Source organism: Phragmites australis, chromosome 4 (genome assembly GCF_958298935.1).
Source record: "Phragmites australis chromosome 4, lpPhrAust1.1, whole genome shotgun sequence".
In the NCBI taxonomy this organism is placed as follows: domain Eukaryota; kingdom Viridiplantae; phylum Streptophyta; class Magnoliopsida; order Poales; family Poaceae; genus Phragmites; species Phragmites australis.
Window position 1 is genome coordinate 15,450,371 of NC_084924.1, and position 24,540 is coordinate 15,474,910.

Genomic DNA, 24,540 nt, shown 5'->3' on the forward strand with positions numbered 1-24,540 from the left:
CAACAAGGGTAAATACCACCCTCCTGCAAATAGCAACTACAGCCGGGGTGGTCATGAACGCAGCAAAAGCCATGGCAGAGGTGGTCGTGGTGGTACGTCGCGCAATGATGAGGAGAACGGCTCGGGCGACGGACACTACAACAAGAGCCACATCAAGTGCTACAATTGCTATAAGATGTGGCACTACGCGAACGAGTGTAAGGCACCGAAGAAGAAGAAGAAGAAGAAGAAGAGAAATGTGAGTCTCACCTCATACATATCGATGACTCCGAGCAATCCTTGTTGCTTACAGTATCGAAGGAGGTATTGGGGCTGCAGCATAGGTGGGATGCCATGTTGCTGAATGAGGAGAAGTTGAAGTCGAAACTGCGCGACACCATAGAGGGCGGCTCTAGCTCTAAGGTATGGTACCTGGATAATAGAGCCAATAATCACTTGACCAGTGACAAAGAGAAGTTTAGAGAGCTAGACAAAGGTGTCACTGGCATAGTAAAATTCGGGGATAGCTTCATGGTGTATATCATGGGCTTAGGGTTTTTCGTGTTTAGCTGCAACAATGGCAACCATTAGCTGTTGTAGGAGGTGATCATGGACTCTGCAGCAATATCACCAGCCTTGAACAACTTACTGAAGTTGGACACAAGGTGATCATGGAGGCTGGACATTTATATGTCGATGATAGAACTCTTGCACGGTTGCTGATGAAAGTGAGGCGAATTTCAAATCACCTCTATAAGATCGAGCTGCATCAAGCGACGCCGGTGTGTCTCTTAGCCAGCCTTCAAGACGCGGCGTGGCTCTTGCATGCGAGACTCGAACATGTCAACTTCGCAGCTATGAAGCTACTTGTTGATAAGGAGATGGCGGCGGCAAATTTTAGGGCAGAGAGGCCACCCGAGCTACTACATGCTGATCTTTGCGGGCCGATCATACCTTTAATTCTCACCGGTAACAGTTATTTCATGTTAATTGTTGAGGACTTTACTCAGTGGATATAGGTGTATATGATCAAGACGAAGGATCATGCCTGCTCCATGTTTAGAAGATTCAAGTCGCAGGCTAAGAACACGAGCGGACGACGCAATAAGGTGGTCTGGAGTCCTAGTCGTAACTCGGAAGGTCCGGTTGTAGGTGTGCATAACTCAATGGAGGAGTCGTTCGTTCTGTATTCGGTTTGATTAGTTCGAGTTGGATTAGAGTATAGAGTTTAGGATCGTGAAATGATACGATTTATGTTAGAATTTGGAGTCAGTAGGTGTTATAAATATAGAGTTGAAGTCCCTAGTTTGTAGGAGTTGAATAAAGTAGTAAATTTTTTCTGAAAAAGTTTTGATCTATCTTATGTTGTTCTTATCGAAAAGAGCGTTCGATTTGCATCTCATATTTTCGTTGCTCTATCAAGTTCTAACGAATTATCAAGTTCCGGTTGATAGATTATCGGCTCGTTTTCTCGCCGGAGCACTCACATGGTCGCGGCTTGCTGGTCACTCGTGCAATCGAGTCCGTACTGCTCGAGCAGGGTAGTCGGTGCGACTGGTCCAGCTCTACTGATTGCTAGCGTGATCGGGCAGCGCGTTATCCTAGCGTTGAAACCATCACGCTTCAGCGCGTGGTGTGCAGGAAATTAAGCCACCAGCCGTTGCTGTCTCTTGTAGCTAGCTGGGGGCCCGGCACCGGCGACTCGGCGAGCCACCGATCCGGTCCGTTTCGTGCACGTGTACCTGCACCAATGCCAGCCGGCGGCAGCTCCTCCGGCCGTACGTACGCTGGCTACCTCCTGTACCTGCATCGATCACCAAAACGCCTCGCCACCCACCGGATTAAGGGCCAGCCGATCGGTAGATGCTGCCTGCCCGTCGACGTCGACGTCGACTCCATCATGCATATACGACGCATGCACGAATTAATCCGATCACTGTCGGTCCACCGGACGAGTGTACGATTTGTTCTTCATCTTTCTGCTTATATGGTGGCCCGATACATAATACAGGCGAACGATGGATGTATTATTCAAGGGGTTACTCTGTATCAGTCGACTGAGAACCAGGTTTGAAAATTCGTTGAAAACTACTCAAATATCATGAATATTGGTTATTTCGGTCCGCATCGTATTCAGAAATTAACTGGTTTTTAAATTTGAATCGAAAAAATTAAAAAATTAAAATTAAAAATTCTAAAAATATCAGAGATAATTCTAAGACCTTTTGTGATTTTTTTTTTCAAAAATAAAATCATTTGCATCATATTTTATGAAGATGAAATTTAAAAAAAGAAAAATGCTGAAATGGGATGTATGAACAGAATAATTTGATTCATCACGTTAAGGAAAAGCTGAACATGTAAATACATATTTTTTTAAGGCCATATCTTAAGAGGATTTTAAAATTTGTTTCACTTTATTTAGAGTTTTATTAATTTCTCTATGATTTTTACAAAGTTCACAAACATAAAAGTGAACACGTAAGAAACAATACTGTAATTAACTTTTTCACGTCTACCATTATTTTTTCTACATAAAACATAGTATAAGTAACTAATAAAAGTGATTTCACTAATTTTGGAGGTATGATGGGTTAGTTATGAATTAATCTAGTTGCAACACATTTACACAATCATGCATGTTATAATAACTATTTCATGAGTTTATGTATTTTTAAAAGACATAGTATCATGTAAGAAGACTAAAAAAATTGGTTTCATAATTTTTGGATTAAAAAAAATTAACTATGCATTTAACTAGGTTTAGCAAATACATTTTCTCACAGAAAATATTCAATTTTTTTATGAGTATAAATACTTTTATCATGTAGATCATATTACAAGGAAACCAAGAAAATTTGTTTCATTTATTTAAAGCTCAGATGAATTAGTTATTGATTTTATAAAGTTGAGTTATTTTTGTTTTTTTTAACTTCACCGCAATTCGTTCGAAATGCGTTTGATGCGGAAAATATGGTCGGTTTTTGGTCTAAATCGAGTGGTTATCGAATATCGATTCGGTTGATTTTTTCTCCGATTTACGAATTTGATCAAGTGAATTTTGAGCAAATTCTTACTAATTTTAAGAGGTTTTCGTGATATTCATAATTTTTAAAAATTCGTTAGGGTCCAATTCTCAAATGTCATACGAATTGATGAACCGTGCTGGGAACTTGGATCCTTTAATCTCCGTCGACCGATTCAGACCATTATATGCCTGCCAATCCAACGTCTACCCCATAAGACATTTTTCAAGTGATGATCGAGGAGATTTTAACGGGCCCCACTGGCAGCAATGTAGTTGGAGAGTGAACAGCCCGGCCCGGGTTTCTGAGTTGGGTGGTACTAGGAACACGATGAGAGGGGCCTGGCGGCCGAGTCAATTTTGAGAAGGAAGAAGAGGGACCCCGGCGGCGGCGGCGGCGGCGGCGGCGGGGGGCTCGGCATGACAACAAAAGCCGACGAATTCTGCTCTGCCTGCGTCTGCAAAAGCAAGTAAAGGGATCGACTGATTAAAGCGCGGCTCGCATACGTACGCGGAATTCTGAGCATCAGCAAGCTGCCGGCAAGGCGACGACGAACAGCATGCAGCAGGCGGGGGCGGGCGCGGGGGCGGTGGCGGCGGGGATCCCGAGAAAGCGGCTTGGCGAAAAGCGACGGGTCCTGGGCCTCTTTGTCGCCTCGCCCTCGCATTTGTACCTAGAAATGTCACTGGACCGCTGGAGCGGCCCACCGAACATAGAAATCTTGCTTCACCTCTTCGATTCATTCATGGATATGGGCTAAGGCAAGACAACAAAAGGTTCAGCGATGCAGATGCAGATGCATACTGAGCCAGGGGACATGCCTCGTGTTCGTAGACCGTTCTGGGCTAAGAAACTAGGCCGGATAGGATAGCACGGTATAGGGTGAAGTTTCATTGTTCATCTTCATTTTTGTTCCTTCGAGGTACGGTTGGAACTTGGTTCGTTCGCCTTGCGATGATCTCCATCCAGTGAAAGGAAAACTTCACTTTGTATCCAGCGGCAGAGCCAGTAATGGGGCAGCCGTGCAGATGCGCAGGGGATGGAGGGGAGGGAGTTTTTTTTATATATATTTTTAATTAAAAATTTAAATAAATAGGTTCCTCGTCGCAATAATAGTCTTGAGAGGGCTGCAGCTCTTCCAAAAGACGGTTAGGAAGCCTTACCGCTCTCAGAGAGGGCGGGTGGCAGGCTGCTAACCGCCATAAGAGGGCGGAGAGGGTGGTTAGCAGCCTTGCCGTCCTCTCAGAGGTGGTTAGGACATTATTTTTTTAAAAAAAGTTATAAAATTTACTAGAAAATGCTGCTTATTATTTGAAATAGGTATTTTGCAAAATTTGGAACTAAAATGGTTGAAGAGTACTCAAAATGGTATATTGAGGAAGCGAGATTTTGGAGTAGTTTACGTATTATTCGGAGGATAAAAAATCAATATTTGTGAATAAATTATATATGTGAAGCACTCACAGCATATTACGCGACAATGAGGTTGCGAACCGACGATGTAATGGCACTCGATTATTATCAACCCGACTGCAATCTTTTTCTGTTGGTAAGGATTGCACCAAAGCACCTTCTACTTCTAATAGGCCGGCGAACAAACATAAGATTATACATATGGTGAAAAATATTACATGAGACTGTAACCATGATGACACGATGAGAAAAAAAAAGTGGCATGTACGGTTCGCACAAAAACCTACTTAATAGTGCGTCACTCCTAATCATAACATGTCTTAGTGAAAGTGCCTAGAGGGGGGGGGGTGAATAGACTTTTCTGAAAATTAAAACTAAACAGCGGATTAAAACTGCCGAATACTCCGGTGAAGGTCGGATACTCCGGTCTGGTCCGGAGTATCCGGTCTAGTCCGGAGTCTCCAGTCTATACAGGAAATCAAGAACAACTATGAATTAAAGCGAGCAGCTAGAATCTAAAGGTGATACTAAGTCTACTAGATATCATAAAGCTAGAACAACAATAAATACTAACAAGATGATCACTAAGACAACTTATATGTAAATTATCAAATCCACACGATTAAGTAAATTGCACAAATAAGAACACAAGGGATTATCCCAGAGTTTGGTCACCTCACAAAGAAGTGTCTACGTCTCCGTTGAGGAGCTCACAAAGAGCCAGGTCTTTTCCAACCCTATCCTCTTCTAGCGACTACAAAGATCAAGCTAGAATTTCCTTACTCAATTTTGAAGTCAATTACAAACTTCCTGTGGCACTCCACAAAGATTGAGTGCTCTACGGGCGACGTCTTGCCGTCTAGAAGCACAAAGCTTCAAGAGTAAAGATCACAGCGAATGCTCGAGGAAGAACTCAATGCTCAAGTGGCTTAACCTCACTCTAAACCCAAATTTACTAAATTTTGCAAAACTTAGCACTAGAGGTGGTTGGAGGGATTTTGAATGCTCAAGGAGTCTAGAGTTCACCAGCAACAGCAAGCATTTAATACCAAGGGGTGTGGAAGTATATATAGCCCTCTCTCAAAAACTAGCCATTACTGTTCTGTCAGACCTAACCGGAGTATCCGGTCTCAAATCCAAAAACAGCGTCAGAATGGTCACAGAACGTGTCGAAATTAGCCGTTACAATTCTGTTAAGTTACCAGAGTCTCCGGTCCTGACAGGGCTATCAATTAGACTAAATTTGGAGACTTGCCGGACCCTCCGGCTTCTCCAGGTACCGGAGTATCTGGTGAACACCGGAGACTCTGGTCTTTTTATCAAAAAGAGTAAATGTTAACCGAGACACCCCTGCCGGAGTCTCCCTTAGGGGACCTAGATGCACTTTCACTTAGGGAGTGGAAACATGTTGGGTTACATTAGATACTCTCTACTGAGTGCACCTAAGATATTTTTTCTTTCACAGGGCATCAGGACCTGCCGCTTTAGCGTGACAGGTCCTCTCCCGCTTCCTTGCCCTCTCAACCTCCCGAGCCTAAGCCGTGGTATGATCCTGCGTTTCCTTTCTCATGCGTTCTTCTTCCTGCCGCTTCAGGCGTAGTTCCTCTTGCTGTTGTTCGTACTCCCGACGTGCGTAAGCTTCCCTCCTCCACCTCATGGTCATGTCAACCCACTACTTCTGGTTCTTAGTTTGCTCAATATTGAGGTGTGTATAGGTGCACCTAATATTTGTTTAGAATCAATGCACCAGTAAGGAACGAATATATTTAAACGCCGTGCAAATAAAAAATCTGTACCTATTGGGTCCGGGCCTGCATGGCATGGTAAACCGGGGGATGCAATACATAAATGAATCGGCATATGCGTATGAAAGTATCGACTTACCTGTGCTTCCACCGATCGTCGACCGTAAGTAGCTCTCCAGGGCCACGTGGTCGAAATACTCCTAACTCCGTCTGGTGCACAGCGGACAATAAGCTGCGGTGCCTCTTATCCACTGCAGGGTCAAGAAGCTCGGGGGTCGCAGGGTGCGTCATATCTGCATTTAAATGACATGTATATTAATATATTGCAATATGTAGACAAGAACAATATATATTGAATGAAAATTCACTTTACAACTATATGCAACATGAATATATTGTGACATGTACTTACAAATGAAAGGTTAAAATGCTAGACAGTGAAGTACAAATAAAACAGCAAGGTACGCTAAATACAATCACACTAGAACGCGTCGCAATACTCACTTACACAACATGTGCATTTTTAGGACAATACTTGTACGTATGACCCGTTTTATTGCATTGGCTGCATCGCTTGACCCTAGGACCCGCCTCAGATTCATCCATATCGTTGTGAATCCGGTGAGTTTGTCGACGACCCGGTGCGTTCTTCATCATTTCCAAATAAGACACATAAATTCGTGAAGGGCCTGAATTACTTGTAAAAGTATGAACAATGTCGTAACCATACAGCTTATGATTCCAGGTGTTCAGTATCTGATCCTTCATGAAATACTTTGAAACATATTACCTGGGAAGCATATTATGCTCTGCACATGTAGCTATCACATGTGTACCAGGTTTGTGAAGTAATTGTGGCTTCTGACACGTACAAATGCATGTCCCACTCCTAAGCACGCACTCTTGCACATGCTGCTCACGTCTTCCACCCCTATCACGTATGCCTCAGCTAACAAAATCAGAGGCAGGCCACGTTCACAAGATATATCTATATACTGCCTTCAAGTTGATGTGGCTTCGATCGCGACAAGCTCGCCAAAGTATCCTTGACTAGCACGGCTGAGGACAATTTTTAGCTTAAAATCATGTTGCTACAGATCCAGTTGGAAAAACCGCATCAGCCACTTGTACACACCCGCAATGGTTCTCTTATTAGCTTTACTAAGACCCTTCATGACATAATGAAACCTAGACAGATATACACCGTTAGGACCATACCTAATTTCACCTTCACCATAATATATCTGAAAAATTAATTTATTTGCCATCCCTGAAAACATTCACAAATATAACCAATGTTAAGACCGATGAACTATATTTCTGAGTATCGAGACTAAAAAAATTACTGACACCGATTCGTGCCTAACAATAGGTTCTTCAATAATACCTCTAACCAAACTAACCTACAATTATTACTCTATACAATCTACATTTAATAGCTATCTTACCATGTCGGAGTAAATATTGACTATATACTAGCATTTTCTAAACCCTAAACCCTAGGTCATACCGTTAAACCCTTGGCCATACAGTGCTAATCCCTATATCACACAATGCTACCCTACAATTATTACTCTGCATAATCTACATATTCAAAACTACCATACTACAAATAATATTATGTATTTAATTGCTATCCTACCATGTCGTAATTAATATTGACAATATTCTACTAAATGCAACATTTTCTAAACCCTAGATTATACATGTCTAAACCCTATGTTATATAGTGCTACTTTACTTATTAACAACAATAAAAGTATACAAGAAATTACCGAAAAGTGCTCTTCAAATCCGCAGATCAAATGCAGCAGGACTTCGCCGCGCTCTCTTCCTCTCTCCTCCTCTCTTCTCCTCTCCTCTCTTCTTCAGAGATTTCTCTTTTTTCGGATTAAAATGAGAATTTCTCCTCAATTTTCAGGCTTTTACAGAGAAGGGAGGAGGTGGGGGCGGGCAGGGCAGCCACCTTACCGCCCCCTGAGAGGGCAGCAATGGCCCTAACCGCCCTCTCAGGGGGCGGTAAGAGTAGTGCGCGGGTGGGAAGCCCCTACCCGCCATCTGAGAGGGCGGTTAGGGCCCTTGCCACTATCTTAGGGGGGGGGGGTTAGGTCACTCACCCTCTCAGGAGGCGGTAAGCCTTTCTAACCGCCCTCTGAGAGGGCTGGGCTGCAGGCGTCTATTTTTACAATTATTGCGATGAAGAATCTATTTATTTAAATTTTTAATTAAAAAATATAAAAATCGGAGGGGAGGCACAGACAGCGGTGAGCCTGGTGTTTCCTAGGTTCGGGCCTCGGGGGGTGCTGCAGCCCCCTCCTGGATCCGCCCCTATTTACATCTGTCTATCTACCATCATGTTTCGATCGACAAGTTACAAATTTCATCAGCTTAAGTAGGAGTGCATTTGCCACTTTCCAAAAGGAAGTGTTTGATATGAACTATTCAGTTATCTATCTAGAACAACAAAATGTTGGGATGAATTGGTTCGTACGTGAATTCAACATGATTTCTATGTCCAAGATCTGATGGTGATACCTACGTCATCCTAAACATGCTATAGGTGGAATGGAAGTGACTAGTCATCAGTTGAAGCCGCCGCTGCTTATGGCCAGGCCGTTGCCTCCCTGGCATTGCTCTAAGCCGGTCGAAACCTAACTCCGGCGAAGCTCGCCAGAGAGGAAAAGGATGCCATCGGCCAGACACAAGAAACATAACGTACCGATGCTTTTGAAATTTTCACTCAAGTGAGCATTAGAGAATTGAATCCGCCATTTTAACAGTAAGGGACAACTGCTGTGGAGACGCCGATTGTCAACTCAGAACAAAGTGTTGTATGAGTTAACTTTTGCAGTTTTCTTAACCATTTAGGCTGCGTGACGTGTTGAGTTAATGTTTTCTTTCGGTGCGTCCTACCTGGATTTGTTTTGCTACTTGTATTTCCTTTAGTAGTGTTTCACTTTTGGGCCGTGTGTATTCCCTTAACCTTGAAACTAATGACAAAACTCTTGCCATAGTTCTTATTTTGAAGTTCAAAATCTTTTGAGGAATCGAACTGATAAATGCAAGTCAGCACTAAAATTTTCATGAAACTTGGTCCGTTGACCATCCTCTCCATCACTAACAAGAACTAATCTACTTGAACACCATGGTGCACCCCAAGGATTTATTCCACAATTATTTTCTTGGGAGGCATTCCCTCAGGTCATAAAAAAATATCGTTCTAGATATTGACACGGTCATCAATACATTACTTTGACTACTAATTCCTAATATAAAATATATACATTATATAGCAAAGCTGTATATTTTAAAACTGCTTTTCAAAGCAAACCTAGCTATACTATTTTCAAAAGTTCCATTGCAATATTTAAAAAGATATTGATGATCAAAATTAAAACGTGTTGATTGCGCACAACCCAAAACTACACTTTTTTTTTTTGACAGGATGGATTACCTGTTTATCACTGACAAGAACTAATTATATTCTTGGATCGATAGAGAATCATAATCCATCGATCCTTTTTCTCTTCACGTGTTGCTCCTGAGGAAGGTACGCTCTCGGGATCACCAACTCTGCAAGGTATCCTCCACACATGTGGTCTCTGTTCTGTAAAGTAAGCGTACATGAAAGAAAAGCCGGCGAGACAAAGAAGGCAAAGTAATCTTAGCACAGAGCTGTTGGACATGATCTGTACTGCAAGACCCTTGCAAGGTAAGCATCAGCCAATCATGCTGCCTTTTTTTCTATATTTTTTCCACGTCGAAGGCATCTTCTCTGAAGAAACGAAGAGAATTGGAAACTCGATCGTTCGTGATATGTATCTCCATCTCAGCCATGTAATGCAAGAATTCAACCAATTGTGCTTGTGGCCTAGGTAATCAGCAGTGAATGTTCGCAAGGTTATTAAAACTTGTACAGTGGCTAACCAGCTCATTCCATGCAGAGGAGCATTGTGAATAATTCCTAGCTAACCCAGTGGATTAGTAACATAAGCCAACTGGCTCGCGATGTCTCTCCCTGTGCGCGAGATTCAGACAGCACCTGCTTTCCAACCTATTCAGCCTTTCTTTATGTTGCTTAAATCATTTGGTCTGCAGTATCTTTCAGCCAGTTCTCTGAACATTTTTTTTTATGTTTGTGAAGTCAGGCACGGATCCTGACGAGTGCTACCTTATCGTAGTTTCGCTTAAACAGGATGGTACTACAGATCTACTGACATCGTTCAGATAGAAAGTTCACGTTTAAGACCGTCGTCGACCGAAATTTGAAAGATAGAATGAGCTTTCAATCCATCATAACGAACCATGCGTAGTTTTCCTAAAAAAAAGCCATGCGTAGTGCCGGCAAGAATATTCAAACAGCACAAGCACTCGATTTGGTCTAAAGGGAATTCAAGTTTGGATTATGAGCCAAACCAGTTCAAAACCCTGCATGCATTGCCCAAGTGAGTGAGCGATCCATCTCATCCCGTCCTGAATGTTCTCGTACGGCAAAACAACGTTCAAATCCATGTTTTGTACTGAATAAATTGGAAACCCCACAAATTGAATGAGGGACGCTCTTGCTGCCTCCTGCCCTGACTCCTGCCGGCCCCCCTTCTCCACAGGCATTACCATGCCACTACCCCCCCCCCCGGGCGTGCCTGCCACCCACAAAATGTCCAGTCTTGCACATTAAAACCACCATGTCTGTACACCATTTTTAAACTTACTGATCGGAGGCTTCTCCATGAGCTCTACGGTGATCTTTGGATGAGCCGTGATAAGAGAAAAGAGAAATACTAGAAAATCCTTAAAAAAAAACATCCGGCCGTTGATTTTGGTGGATCCTTAGTAAGTTTGAATCACAAACAATAGATCCAAATAGACTTTGGGCTGACTTAATAATAGCTAACTTAAGAAAGACCCAATACGATTATAGACAATCGAATCAGACCCATCTACAATAATCGGCTTAAGAAAGGTGCCAAAAAGGGCCAAAACAATGTAAATAGCCTTCTACGGCCTATTTACGAAAGGAATAGAAATTAGGTACAGCCACGTCAGGGCTAATTAGCTAGTATAGCTAATCCGGGCAACCTAGCGAGCATCACCGTGACGATCCATCCGGCCCGTAGATTTCTTCATCCGATGGCCGTGATACCAGAAGAAGATGGTATGCTCACATTTGCTAGATCATCCGCAGTATCAAAATAATTGTGTACCGTAGCTCGCGAAAAGAAAGTAATGTAAAGGTTATCATCCTGATTGGCCTCGGATCATGTGCTCGAAAGCTTGCTTATGGTGGTTAAAAAGGGTCAGATTTGTGAGTTGTGCCATGTGTGTCTGGCCTCCAGCTGACTGATAATTATAACTTTCGAACGGCAAATCGGAGTGCTGTGGCAGTAAGTTGTGAAGTGCTGTGGAGATTAGTCACCACATGCATGCAGCTCTGACCAGAACTTGGATTCTCTTATAGATTAACCACAGTCAAAGCTACCCATCGATCATATCGTGGTGTCATCCTTATCAGTAGAAAAAGTTTCCATTTTCTAAAATTAAAAAAATTAATCTCACCACTTTGCTGCCAAAAGCGCCAAGGGCAATGGAACAGCATTTCTTCCGAAAAGGTTGCTTCATTTGGTTGAAATCGGAGTGAAATATGAAGTAGCATGCATCGATCGGCCAGACCTGCACAATGGTTGAAACAAATGAAGCCTGCACCCTGAAAATTCCATCAAGATACGCGACGTGGATGCATGCTGCAAACGAACCATGAGCGCGCGCGCCATGGACGTCCGTACCTGGATCCCCTGCTCCTGCTGGCTGCTGGCCTTAGTTATTACAGGCGTGATCTGCAGTGCCCAGCGCTGCGTCGCACATGGCGCTGTGCCTGCCCCTGCCCGCTGCCGGCGTAATATATTCCATTCCCGTTTGCCTCCACTGCACTGCACTCCATTCCTCCGCAACGTAGCTGGCACATGGCGGACCGCGGTGCTTTGCGTCTTCTCCGCTGTAAGCCTGCAATGCCGAGACTGCATGGCGGGCCGCGCGGTGCAGTTCTGCTAGTGGGTCTGTGAGAGCCTGTTATTCTGATCCAGCGGATGGGCAAGGCGGGTAGGTGGCTCAGAAGCTTCCTGCCGGGCAGGAAGGAGAAGGACAGGGGCAGGGACAAGGCCGGGGCGCTCGGGCCGGCGGCAGAGCCGGACCAGGCATTGGCGCTGCCGCGGACGATTACGACGCCGGCGTCGACGCCCGGCGCCAAGGAGAAGAGAAGATGGAGCTTCCGGCGCCCGGCGGCGTCGCCCGGGTCGTCGAAGGACGCGGCCGCGCAGGGGCGGCTCGCGCCCTACGGGTTCTTGGAGCCGCGGGTGGACCCGGACCAGCACGCCGTGGCGGTGGCCATCGCCACCGCGGCCGCGGCCGAGGCGGCGATGGCGGCCAAGCAGGCCGCCGCGGCCGTCTTCCGGCTCCCGGCGTCCGCGCCGGGGTCCAAGCGGACCGTCATCGGCATTGAGGAGGCCGCGGCGATCAAGATCCAGTCCATCTTCAGATCCTACCTGGTGAGTCCCTAGGTCTCGTGCATTGACCTCGTTCGATCGGTTCTTGGTTTGGGTGAGGTGACGTGTCTGAATGATGGAGCACTTGTTTGTGCGTTTCTTGGGACGCGCGCGCCGCAGGCGAGGAAGGCGTTGTGCGCGCTGAGGGGGCTAGTCAAGCTGCAGGCGCTGGTGCGCGGCCACCTCGTGCGGCGGCAGGCGAGCCACACCCTGCGCTGCATGCAGGCGCTCGTCGCCGCTCAGAACAGGGCTTGCGCGGCGCGCCTCCGGCTCCTCGAGGACGAGAAGCCGATCCGGACGCCGCGGACGACGCCGAGCCGGCGCTCTCCGCACCACCACCGCTTCCGGCACCAGCAGGTACGCGACGATCGATCCGACGTTGTTGATACTCGATTCGATACAACTTGCCATCGGAATCAGAGCAGGGGAGAACTGAACGGAGTTTGATTGTGCGTAGGAGATGGAGGACAACGTCAAGATCGTGGAGGTGGACACAGGCGGCGGCGGCGTGCACGGCACGCCCATGACATCCCGGCGCAGCAGCTGCTACGCGACGCCTCTGTGCCGCACGCCGTCCCAGAACGAACTGTACCAGAAGATCTCGCCGACGCCCTCGGCGCTGACCGACGCCAGCGCACGCACATACAGCGGCCGCTACGACGACTTCTCCTTCGCCACCGCGCGGACCAGCCCCTACCACTACCCGACGTCAAGGCAGGAGCACTACCACGCGGGCGCGGACAGGCCGGCGTCCCACGCCGCCGACCACCCGCTCTTCTTCCCCAGCTACATGGCCAACACGGAGTCGTCGCGGGCCAAGGCGCGGTCGCAGAGCGCGCCACGGCAGCGGCCCTCGCTGTCGTCCGCCGCAGCCGAGGTGCCGTGGGAGAGGCAGCTGAGCGGCCGGCGCAGGACGTCGATGGAGGGGCAAGCGCAAGCGCGCGGGCCGGTGCCGAAGTGCGGCCCCGTGCGCGTGCAGCGGTGCTCGTCGCAGGCGAGTGCGCCCCCGGCATGCCCCTGGGGCGCGAGGCTGGACAGGTGGAGCGCGTCGGTCCACGACAGCGAGTGCAGATCGACGAGCACCGTGATGACAGCCGCCACCACCACGTACCGCTGGTCGCTGGCCACGGATAACGCCGGCATGGCATGACGACCTCGCTGACTGGCACTCTACCTCACATGGTTTCTGAAGCAGGAAGAGAAAATGCTGCTGTGTGCCTGTAGGGACAACAGGTTGCTGCTGAGTACTGAATTTTGTGTGACCTAGTTAACAGTAGAGGAAGCTGGGCTCGAACTCTGCAAGTTTCTGTAATCTGCATAAGTGATGTTACTAGGATTTGGTGACACCTTGGTGTTTTTTTGCGTGCCAAGAATCAAACACAGGACTCTTTTCGTAAGAACTTCTATTTCTCTCGGCGATCTGCTGTGATATTCGAATCTGTCAAGTCCTGGTCGTTTCGGACTCAGCTGAAGCAGGAAAAATCAAAGAAGTTTCAGTGTCTTGTTGCTATTTTTTCAAAGAACTCGATAGAATAGCTGTATGTTATATTAAGAGTATAAGAGGTATACTCTAAAATAGGATGATAAAAAAAGTTAAGGTGTCCATCCAGCAGAGAAGAGAGAACGGATCCCTTGCTCCGAAGGAGGGCGATCCCATGAAAAAGAAAAAGGATGACCTATTCTTACAAAATTAGGTAGGCGCCTCGCTTTTCCTGCTAAAGCCCAAAGGTTAGCTTCGTCCTTTATCCGCTTCTGGAAGTTCAGTGTCTTGTTGCTATTGACTGAGCAGTGACGGAGCGTGTTGCTGCTGTTGAGTGAGTAGTGAGTGCCAGCTGAAACTATTAGCAGTACAAAGCTGAGCGCTGTCATTGATTAGATAAAAAGAGCGCCCTGTTGTCAGCAAACAGAGGCCAAAATCTAAAAATAGTTAATATATATCACTGTATTTATCAAAATAGATAACATGCCAGCATATTTATGAATTTATCATTTATATTCGGTATCTCGTTCACTAAAAACTCGATTTTGGTACCTGAGGAACCGAAAAATAGTGGGCTCGGTATTATTCGGCACATGAGGTACCGAATACGGTACTGTGCACCATATTTGGTACCTTAGGTGCCGAAAACGCCCTGTATTCGATGGTGCACAGTGTCGTATTAGGTGCCGAATACAGGTTAGCGGTCTTGTCATTGCTCCTGCGTGTTGATGTTGTCCGCGTCTTGCTCATTAGGTCATATAGCAGTACTGACCAATATCTGTTCTTGTGTCGGCAGCGGCGTGCTGCTACTGCAATTTTGTTTCGACCTAATTTTGTTGATATTTCTTTATTCTCTTAATGTAAATTTATGTGAGTAATTTTTTAGTGAACAATAGTAGTTGTGAGCACAATTATCATATAACCCGGCACAGATGTTACATACGCTGATAAATATTACATGGGACATGAGGTTTTTCGACGCTACGTGAATGGACCCTAACTATAAAGAGATGACGACAACAAATGTTGGCATATACGGTATGTCTAAAGGCTAACTTAATAGCGTGCCTTAGTGAATGAAAATAGACCTAATTACAATATATGCTCTCTACTAAGTGCACTTAGGATATTTGCCCTTTCACAGAGCATCGGAGTCCTCCACCGTAGCACGACGGGCCCTCTCCAGCTTCCTTTCCATCTCTTCTTCACGAGCTTCATCCGCGGCGCTCCTGCGCTGCCTTCCTCATGCGCTACTCCTCCTGACGCTTGAGCCGTAGTTCTTCCTACTGTTGGTCGTACTCCCAGCGTTCGTACACTTCCCTCCTCCACTGTATGCTCATGTCTACCCACCACTTCTGGTGCTCAGTTTACTCCATGTCCATCCATTCCATGAAGTCATAGATGGTGGAGAAGACTGGACTAACGAAACAAGATGGGAGATTAGTAAGACAGTGCATGAAATCGTATGAAAAGTGTCACATGAGTGATCTATGTCGCTATACCGGCATGTACTCATACGGTCCATATTAAGACTTATCGTACTGGTAGTTGGCACACATGAAGAAGTGTAGGCCATAGGTGTAGGAGATGTCCTGGGACTCGCTAAGCCTACACGGGTTACCACAGAAGCACATCGGTGGTTCGACCCCCTAGGGGATGAAAATCTCCCAATATTTCTTCGGTGAGCTTAGTGGAGCTGAGGAAGACATTGCAATTGAGAGAGCTAAGGAAGGAGTGATCTATCCATGGTTGAAGGTGGGGTTATTTATGGTGGTTGGAGACTGGTGCATGGACTGAGTGCATGTCATGGGAGGGGTCTGAAGCATGGGATTCTCTATGAAAATTGAAAAAGTTGTGGCATTGATGTTTAGCATAGATTCCCTGTGAAAGCTGTTGCCTGGTATGGTCATTTCATTCTACAAAAGTTCAACAAGGATTTATTATTACCTCTACATGGAAGGATGAGTCAGAATAGAGGTGTTTTTATTTAATTTATGATTAAAACTTTGTCGTGTGGTCACTTCGTGTCTAAAACCTGAGCCCGTACAGAGGTTTTGTCATTTCATGGTTAAAGTTGAGTCATGTGGTCACTTCATGTCTAAAGCCTAATTCACGACAGAGATGTTGTCATGTCATGCTTTAAGTTATGTCGTGTGGTCACTTTCTGTCTAACGGCTGAGTCAGGATAGAGGTGTTGTCATTTAATTTATAATTAAGGTTCTGTCGTGTGGTCACTTTGTGTCTACTAAGTCAGGACAGAGGTATTGTCATTTTCTGCTAAAAGCTCTGTCGTATGGTCACTTTGTGTCTAAAGCCTAATTCACGATAGATGTGTTGTCCTGTCATGCTTAAAGCTGTATCATGTGGTCACTTCGTGTCTAAAGTATGAATCACGACATAGATGATGTGCTGGTAGGAAGGTGTTGTCATTTCATGCTTAAAGCTGAGTCGTTTGGTCATTTCATGTCTAAAGCCTGACTCACGACAGAGGTACTATTTTAGTAGTAGGGTGTGGTTGCAGCAGTGTGTGTTTGCAAGTGATGCTGTGAATGACTATAAAAGGCAATGCTGAACTGCTTATGTTATACCTGCCCCAAAAACAAGACGAAGTAAAGAGATGGCGAGCTCTGGTACACATACGTTTGCTATACTACTGTTGTTGTGCAAGTGTGGTACTGCATGCAAAATGAAGGTATTCATGAGCTCGAAACCTATGGGAGGAGATTCTTCCGGTGTTCAAACTTTGATCCTTCGTCCGTGTGTCATGGGGTATTTAATTTATGTCATATTTCGCATGATTCATCAACTTTTGGTTCACATAGTAACTAAATTGTGCGTATAGTCGCCCATTAGGCTTTATGACTTCATAATGTGGATCGACTTTGACATCAAAGCCGATGACAAGAAATGGGTGAACCTGTTGAAGAAATGGGACATGGAAGACCTCAAGATGAAGCGACAACCAGAGGAGATAAAGGAGAGGTTGAAGAAAATGGACGAGGACTTTACGAGGTGGGAGGCGGAGAAAGAAAAGTCATCTCGTGGGAAGGGTGGTTCAACAAGTGCAAACTATTGAGTTTGTTACCGCCAATGTATTTTACGAAAGACATTCATGTTCCATATGCTACGTGTGTTGTCAGTTCTGTATGACTAGAAGCAATGTATCCCGATATACTGCCTTAGCCTAATGTAATATTTCATTGTACCGTGTTGTTCTTAATTGAATAAATTGTACCCTGTCATGTAATGTTATATTCATGTGCAAATGGTTTTGATGTGGAAAATTACAAGCCAACGATTTATTGCCTGATAGGACGACACGCAGATACGTTCAAAAGCAGCTAAGTGATGCTTTTCACATGTTGGAAAGAAGTATGCTTGAATAGTACATTAATAAAAATACACTAACCATCACGTACATTAGACATGAAGATCACAAATAGTTCATAACATAGTATGATAATATAAGACACTAACCATATACCTATCGAACTGAACTAATGTAATGGAAAGGTACACAAAATAAATAGTCATGCAAAAGTCTAAACAAAATACATTGCCTAAGCATACAGGTAAAAGAGACTACACCTGACCCCTACCCTAGCCCACACCCTAACCACTATCTTGAACCCTGCCTCTGGCACAATTTGGCCCGCGTGCTAATGGTTGGATGGCTGCCTCCTCCTCCACCCGAGGATGGTCGTTGTGGCAAACCTGTGTTGTAGTCTCAATGTGAAAAATACTTGCATCACAGCATGCACAAACAAGCTAGTATTGCCACATAATGTGTACTAACTCAGAGCATATCGAGAATACCTTGGTCATAACAAGATGGTGATGAAAAGTGCCGATACAAAATAGCAGAAGAATGCTTGTTATGCCAGTCAATGCTGTCAGGGTAAGATGGTTGTCGTCTCCGAGGTGATGGAAAGTTGTAAGGATGGGTAATAGCAAATCCACCATCATCTTTAGGGTCATCAGTGTCCTCCGAAGATGGAGGTCTCGAAGGGAGGGGTCATTGTGGTATGAAATCATCGGCGGCGGTGTCATCTTGAGTGATCATGGTATGAGCACATCCTATTTCGCTGTTGATTGTACGCCATCTGGATGTGGTGCGTGAACATCCTCTTGTAGTGTTCCTTGAATCTTCTCCTATATTGCTGCTGCAACGTCGAGGTATTAGTGGTATGAAATCATGATCCTCATCGTCCTCGTCATTTTCTGCTTGAATAGTATAGGGCGTGCCTGTACCCCTTAGGTTCGCTGATCTTCATTGTCTTCTACGCGAACCAGGCATCACACCCTCGCTGAAGAGCATATACATTACCAAGAAGTTTAGAATTTCTATGTTGATCAACTCTGCGTCTTTCGGGAACGCCTAACGCAAAAGAGGAGCATTCGAATTAGTGGAAAAAAGATATGTAGTGTGATCAAATAAAAAATGACGAACCTGAATGTAGGATGCATACTGATCGAGCGACATCGCTATCCTTCTTTGCCTCCTAGAGAAACTTAACAAAGAAGGATGGTAGGCTAGTTCGCACACCCTAAGGTACCTTTGACGTCGCTCGTGCAATAGGCCCCTAAGGTCATCGGTGGTTACATGTTGGAATGGAGTGGTTAACGCAGAACAAAAGGGTCTTGCATGCAATTTGGACACGGTTTGGATTAGGTTGTTCTCCTTTAAGGGATCATCCTTCCCTCCACGCACAACCTGCAATGAGGCATTAAGTGCTATATCGATCATTATAAGTGTCCATAGAAAGCCTGAACTAGAAGATCCGGTCATAGATTTATTGATCCTTGACTTTAATGTTCTGGCTTTGCATAAAAACATGAATCCCTGATTATTTAACAAACATTGAACTATTATTAAATATCATAATTTATATGTAACAATGCTTAAGAAATAACTAATAAATAAAATTCTGTGCCATAATTATTCGATAAACATTAAATAAATTAAAAGTAATTACATTAACAATACAGTGAATAAGATATAATAAGGATGCCTACTATATTAAAGTGAATAGTACATATGTCATGAACAAGTACAAGTGCACTGAATACAAGTGCACTGAATAACTGCACTCGCTACTCAACGACGCTGCCACCGCACGCAATACCCAGAAGTATAAGCGTCTGGCGGCTGTGTGGCCCTCATCCTATCGACCTGCATAAGCCCCTGCCTCATGTGGCCTTGCCCATCATCATCATCGACCTCCCATGTGGGACCCCTATCGAACGTGTATCCTGACCCTCTAACTCGGTCCTGCATGTACCATGTTGAAGGATCCTCATGCGGAAGTGTGGACGCCCCTAAAATGTGGTCCGATGGAGTCTGGTGTGCTGAAGGCTCGCCCTGCTGGTACCACTGAGAACCCCCAGGTGCATCGGGATATTGGGTGTACTGTCCGCAGAGGAGATCGGTGAAGCTTGCAGCCTGCGTTGCAACAACACAATCAAAATCATGTGCGCCGCTCCAGTTAGGCACCTGTTGCGTGCAGTCAATGACGTCCTCGTGATGAGTAGATGCTACAGGCGGATGTGTCATCATACTCTGAGGAGGTTGTGCTCATTGCAGGGCATGTGAACCTAGTGTACACTGCTCGGGCTTAGGAGCCTGCGTGCACTCCTCGTCCTCAACACCAGAACATGACATATGATGCTCTGAAGCTGAAGGTGCCTCTCACGAATGTGTCCAAACAGGTTCATCACGGGCACTCAACGAACACCTGCTGTGGAGGCACAAGACATGTTCATGGCTGGTAGGTCATACCCCCTCCAATGCGGGGCACAACCACCTAGACCACGAATAGCAGACAGGAAGTGGGACCCTCCCATCCTCATATAGTCACAGAGAGGGTTTTGATCCCTCCGCGTTGATGAGCCGCTTGCTTCCCCACAAGCTTGCTCTGCCTACGTATGCATCTCATACGTCTCTTCGTTCTGTATAAGATGAGGACCATGTTAGTAATACAGAGGTTTAACCAATAAAAGTCATTATAAATACCGCATCACTTACCACAACATGAAGAAGGCGGACGTGATCCTCGGGGAAGGGTCTGGGGGCCAACTCTACAAGTCCGCTGAGTAAGGTGGCACACGTGAGCGGACGGTAGCATAAAAGGTAGTCCCAATACGTGGTGTCGTCGTATTGTCCAGCAGGAATGATGACATCCACTGCGGCTGACTCCGCCCATCTCTGTATGTGCTTGGTATTCACGGATGCCCAGTCCTGCATGCCTCCGCCTCCCTATGTGCTCCTCCTGTACATGATATAAACAGTTATAATTCGTTAACATGGATATCCTAAGGTACTAATGGTACCTACAATAACACACTTACTCGTGTGCCCGTCTGGAGTCTCATGGGGGAGGTAGTGGCACCACCTGTCGGTACCCGAACTGCCTTTGTACATGCTTAAGAGAATATATTTTCACATTGTTCATATACAACAAGAATCATCTAGTCATCCATAAGCCTGAGTCATACCAACAAGAGAATGCAATGAGCCCTCTAGTCATAATTTTCACATCTCGTGCCATATGCCATGGATCTCACTCCACGAGATCCGCGCTGAGGACGTCTAGATCGTTGATCATCCGAGAGTAGCTACTATAGTCTTGTTGCTGGCTCCATCTCAGCCTGGTATGAATCCATAGATACCTCATCATATGCCTCATGTCATCTACAATGCCATCAGAGCTGGGGACTAGATAGTAGCTCTTGAGGATCCAAGGCCCAAAAATAGAGAGGTACTCCCAGCTCCATAGCTGTAAGAGGTGTAGACAGTCTATAACATATCCCTTCTTCTTTGATCACTAGGTTACAGCACACAATCCTCTGTAGGTTGTAGCCAGCATAGCAGATTGCCAACTGTAAGATGTCAGCTCATAAGGACGTGATACGAGCTAACTCACTAACCATACAATATACGGGACGACATAATCACCTGCCGTGTTGCAGAACACGATGCCTCCCAACAGGATGTACAAGTAAACCTCATAGTGCTGCATAACTGTAGCCTCGTTCGCATCCGGTGGGCATGGACCAAACTATGGTAGCCCATGCATCCAGGACATGGAGATCCCAACATCCTTCATGTCATATTGCACATCAGACCTACAAGATGTAGATGGTCAATGAAGCTTGAATAGCACTACAAAATTTGAAGTGCACTATATAACAAATAATTACCTACACTCAACGTAACCCTTGCACTGTTCCTTTGCTGGTCGTGAAACTACTAACGGGGTGCCCTGATTGGCAGCCCGGTCAGCATGGCCATGCCCCTCAATGTTATAGCCATCTCGGCAAAAGAAAAGTGGAAAGTGTGCATATCAGGACGCCACCGATCGACGAGACCTGTGAGTAGTGACCTGATAGTTTACTGCCCCTGCGGTCACCAAAAGGAAAGTGAATCGTGGTACTAGCTGCCCTGTGAAAATCATCCTTCCCATATGGTTCCCGTCATACTACTGCTGAAGAAGCTCGGGAACACCACTATGAGCCATGATAATGATTTCAAGCTTCATGGTTCAATAAATAGGTGAATAAAAATTAGAATATATTACAAGCTTCATGGTTCAATAAATAGATGAATAACAAGCTGCATGGATCAATAAAAATATCGTATGTGATGCTAGTACCAAACAATATATTACAAAATAGGTAGTACAGCTAATAAGTGAATAATAATCTAGAATACGAACCATGTCTGCGAATAACTTCAACGAACAAACTAAATTGCAACAACTCTAATACAGTACAGTTTGATAGTGGCATAATAGTTTACTGCCGGGTCAGGTAAATCCTCTTGTCATGGCCAAGTTGGTTGCAAAGTTTGCACTTGCGTAGGCCATCAACAGCATCTGCTTCATCCATGTCACCCTACAGCCTCATGGCTCTAGGCCTTCCAAGATCTGTGTGTCGTGCTTGGGGATAAGATACCCACTTAGGCCCCTCGATTGCTTTTTAGCCCATTCCGATGTTGAAGGACCGCATATATGGAAGCCATGTTCTCCTCAATGCATCGATCGTGAAGTACAGTGATATGTACTATGATTCGTCGTTGCCGCCCATGTCTCTGCAAGCGGCAAATATATGGGAGCACGAGATATGGTGCAGTTTTGGCTTATTGCATGTGCATATCACCTCTTAAGGTCTAAGTTGATATTGCTGCATGCTGTCCCCTGCACTATACCATAAAGCATACCTATGGCGGCACATGACCTCGAATTCATTATTGGTCAGGTCATAGATCCTGGTCCGATGAAAGTGTGCCTTGTTCCTCCTTCTGAATATGATTTCCTTCACCATAAGTCCAAACCACGTGTTGCACTTCGTAGTAGCATTACCACAGTCTCAAAAGTAGTCCGCCATTCTATAGAATATGAGTTCAATGATGGCACACAACGGAAGGCCGTGCACACCCTTTAGGACATTATTGAACGTCTCCGCTATATTCATTGTCATGATGATGTACCTAACGTGGGATACGGTAATTTTAGAAGGGCTTTTTGCATAAGAAAGGGTAAAATATGATCATTAAAATTCTATGTGCTAACCTGGCACCGTCAGTGTCATGGATTAGGGCCCAATGCTCCATCGACTTCCCAGCTATCCACTGGCTAAACGTAGCATATGAACGGCTAACGATAGTTTAACCCCTAACCATTTGCGTCCGCAAATGGTCCTCATATGCTTCCTGTTCTGCTATCATCTTGCGAGTGTTCTCATTTTACTCTCTCCATATCTCGTTGATCTTCGTCTGCTGGTTTCGAAGACACAACCCTTTGAATCTTTTTACAGGAGACTTGCTACAGTACCTTATGTACAGGTTTGCGCTCAAGTGTCGCATGCACCATCTTCTCTCCACATCAGGCCATGCAATGGAGTTGTTTGTGCTATCATGCAACATGTTCAACGCATGCAGAAGACCCTTGTTACGATATGAGATGATGCAAACTCGTTCCCTATTGCCCACGACACATGTCCTCACCAAGGTAAGGAACCACAACCATTTATCATTCTTCTCACTCTCAACCATTGCAAAGGCTAGAGGAATGATATGATTATTTGCATTCGCCATCACCGCTGTCATAAGGGTACCATGATACTTGCCACTCAGAAATATGGCATCCATTCATACAACCAGCCTGCAATATCTGAAAGCTTCGATACATTGTCTAAAGGAACAAAATAACCTAATGAGGTATCGGTCAGTGATGCTGTATGACCCATCATCTAGGTTGATCGGATCATCTGCCATGGCCCACTGAGTCCCTGGATTCGTCATGGTAATTTTCTGTAGTAGCCTTAGAGCATAGTTGTAAGACTCTTCGAAGCTTTCAAACAACATTTTCAACGCCTTCTGCTTTGCTCGCCACATGGTGTGGTAATTGATCAACATACCGTCTTAGTCTGCACCTCCATCATAATCGATTTTGACGATAAACATATATCCATGCCAACAAGAGTGTTGAGGACTTGGGCTATGAACCTCGCATCAATAGTGTGGCTCACATTACTAACAATCTCTTTGCTGCATGTATGTGGGGTGTGTCTACTGATCATAAAATAATGCTCGTATGTTGGCTTATATGCTCGTACAAAGTAAGGACAATTCAGGTGCTTAATACACCTGACCTCATACTCCGTAGGGTTAGATCGGGTGCAGTTGTGGTCTCTTCTTGTCATTACAGCATAGTTGCTAATAAAGTAGATGACCTCCCCCTGTTACGAAACCGTTGTCCGACCTAGATATCGCTATTCTGGTATCCCTAGTTAGATAATATGACCGCACAATCCAGCAGCCCAACACCTCAAAAGTACTTGATCGTTGGCACCAGGTCATCGTTGCTAGCAATTTCTTCATCACCGCTACCACTGTCTTCATCATCCATGCATTCTGCATCTACCTCAGAAAAGGATCCATTCCAGCTCCCTTTGTACTGAAATTCCCCTCCCCGATATGCCATTCCTCCTCTTCATACATCACTTGCTGGCCTGATCCTTGCACGCTAGTCACTACATCACCTTGCACTAATTCTAACATTATGTTTACGTACACTCCATATCAAAGTTCTCCTCCAATGCCTTGCATGAGTACAAAGCCCATGCGTTGTTCCTTCTCATCTCGAACAATGGATGGACAACGACCGAGCTGTTTGGAGCAAGCCGTGGCCGCACACGCTCCAGGACTACAGTATGTGACTGATGGTTCACACGCAAAATACTCATAACATGTGATTTCAGGCCATCTAGGTCAATAGATAGCTCAACCGAACTCTCTATGTGCTGGCAGTTCTAAATTGCTACGAGCCTCCCGTGCAAAACAATGGGACATTCTCCAT

General features: G+C 45.3%; 1 protein-coding gene across 1 annotated transcript; it reads left to right on the top strand.

Moving 5' to 3' along the window:
- The first annotated feature begins 11,831 nt into the window (after positions 1 to 11,831).
- LOC133914236 (protein IQ-DOMAIN 19-like) lies at positions 11,832 to 14,230 on the top strand. The gene is made up of 3 exons (XM_062357366.1): positions 11,832 to 12,705; positions 12,823 to 13,059; positions 13,160 to 14,230. The coding sequence occupies exons 1-3, from the start codon at positions 12,247 to 12,249 to the stop codon at positions 13,850 to 13,852; spliced, it is 1,389 nt and encodes a 462-aa protein (XP_062213350.1). The 5' UTR covers positions 11,832 to 12,246; the 3' UTR covers positions 13,853 to 14,230.
- Positions 14,231 to 24,540: the final 10,310 nt, after the last annotated feature.

Bases quoted from the DNA above. Each gene is read 5' to 3' on its own strand.
- LOC133914236 (XM_062357366.1), top strand. From the start codon at position 12,247: ATGGGCAAGGCGGGTAGGTGGCTCAGAAGCTTCCTGCCGGGCAGGAAG. The intron at 12,706-12,822 runs GTGAGTCCCTAG...CGCGCGCCGCAG, and splicing joins CCATCTTCAGATCCTACCTG to GCGAGGAAGGCGTTGTGCGC. The intron at 13,060-13,159 runs GTACGCGACGAT...GATTGTGCGTAG, and splicing joins ACCGCTTCCGGCACCAGCAG to GAGATGGAGGACAACGTCAA.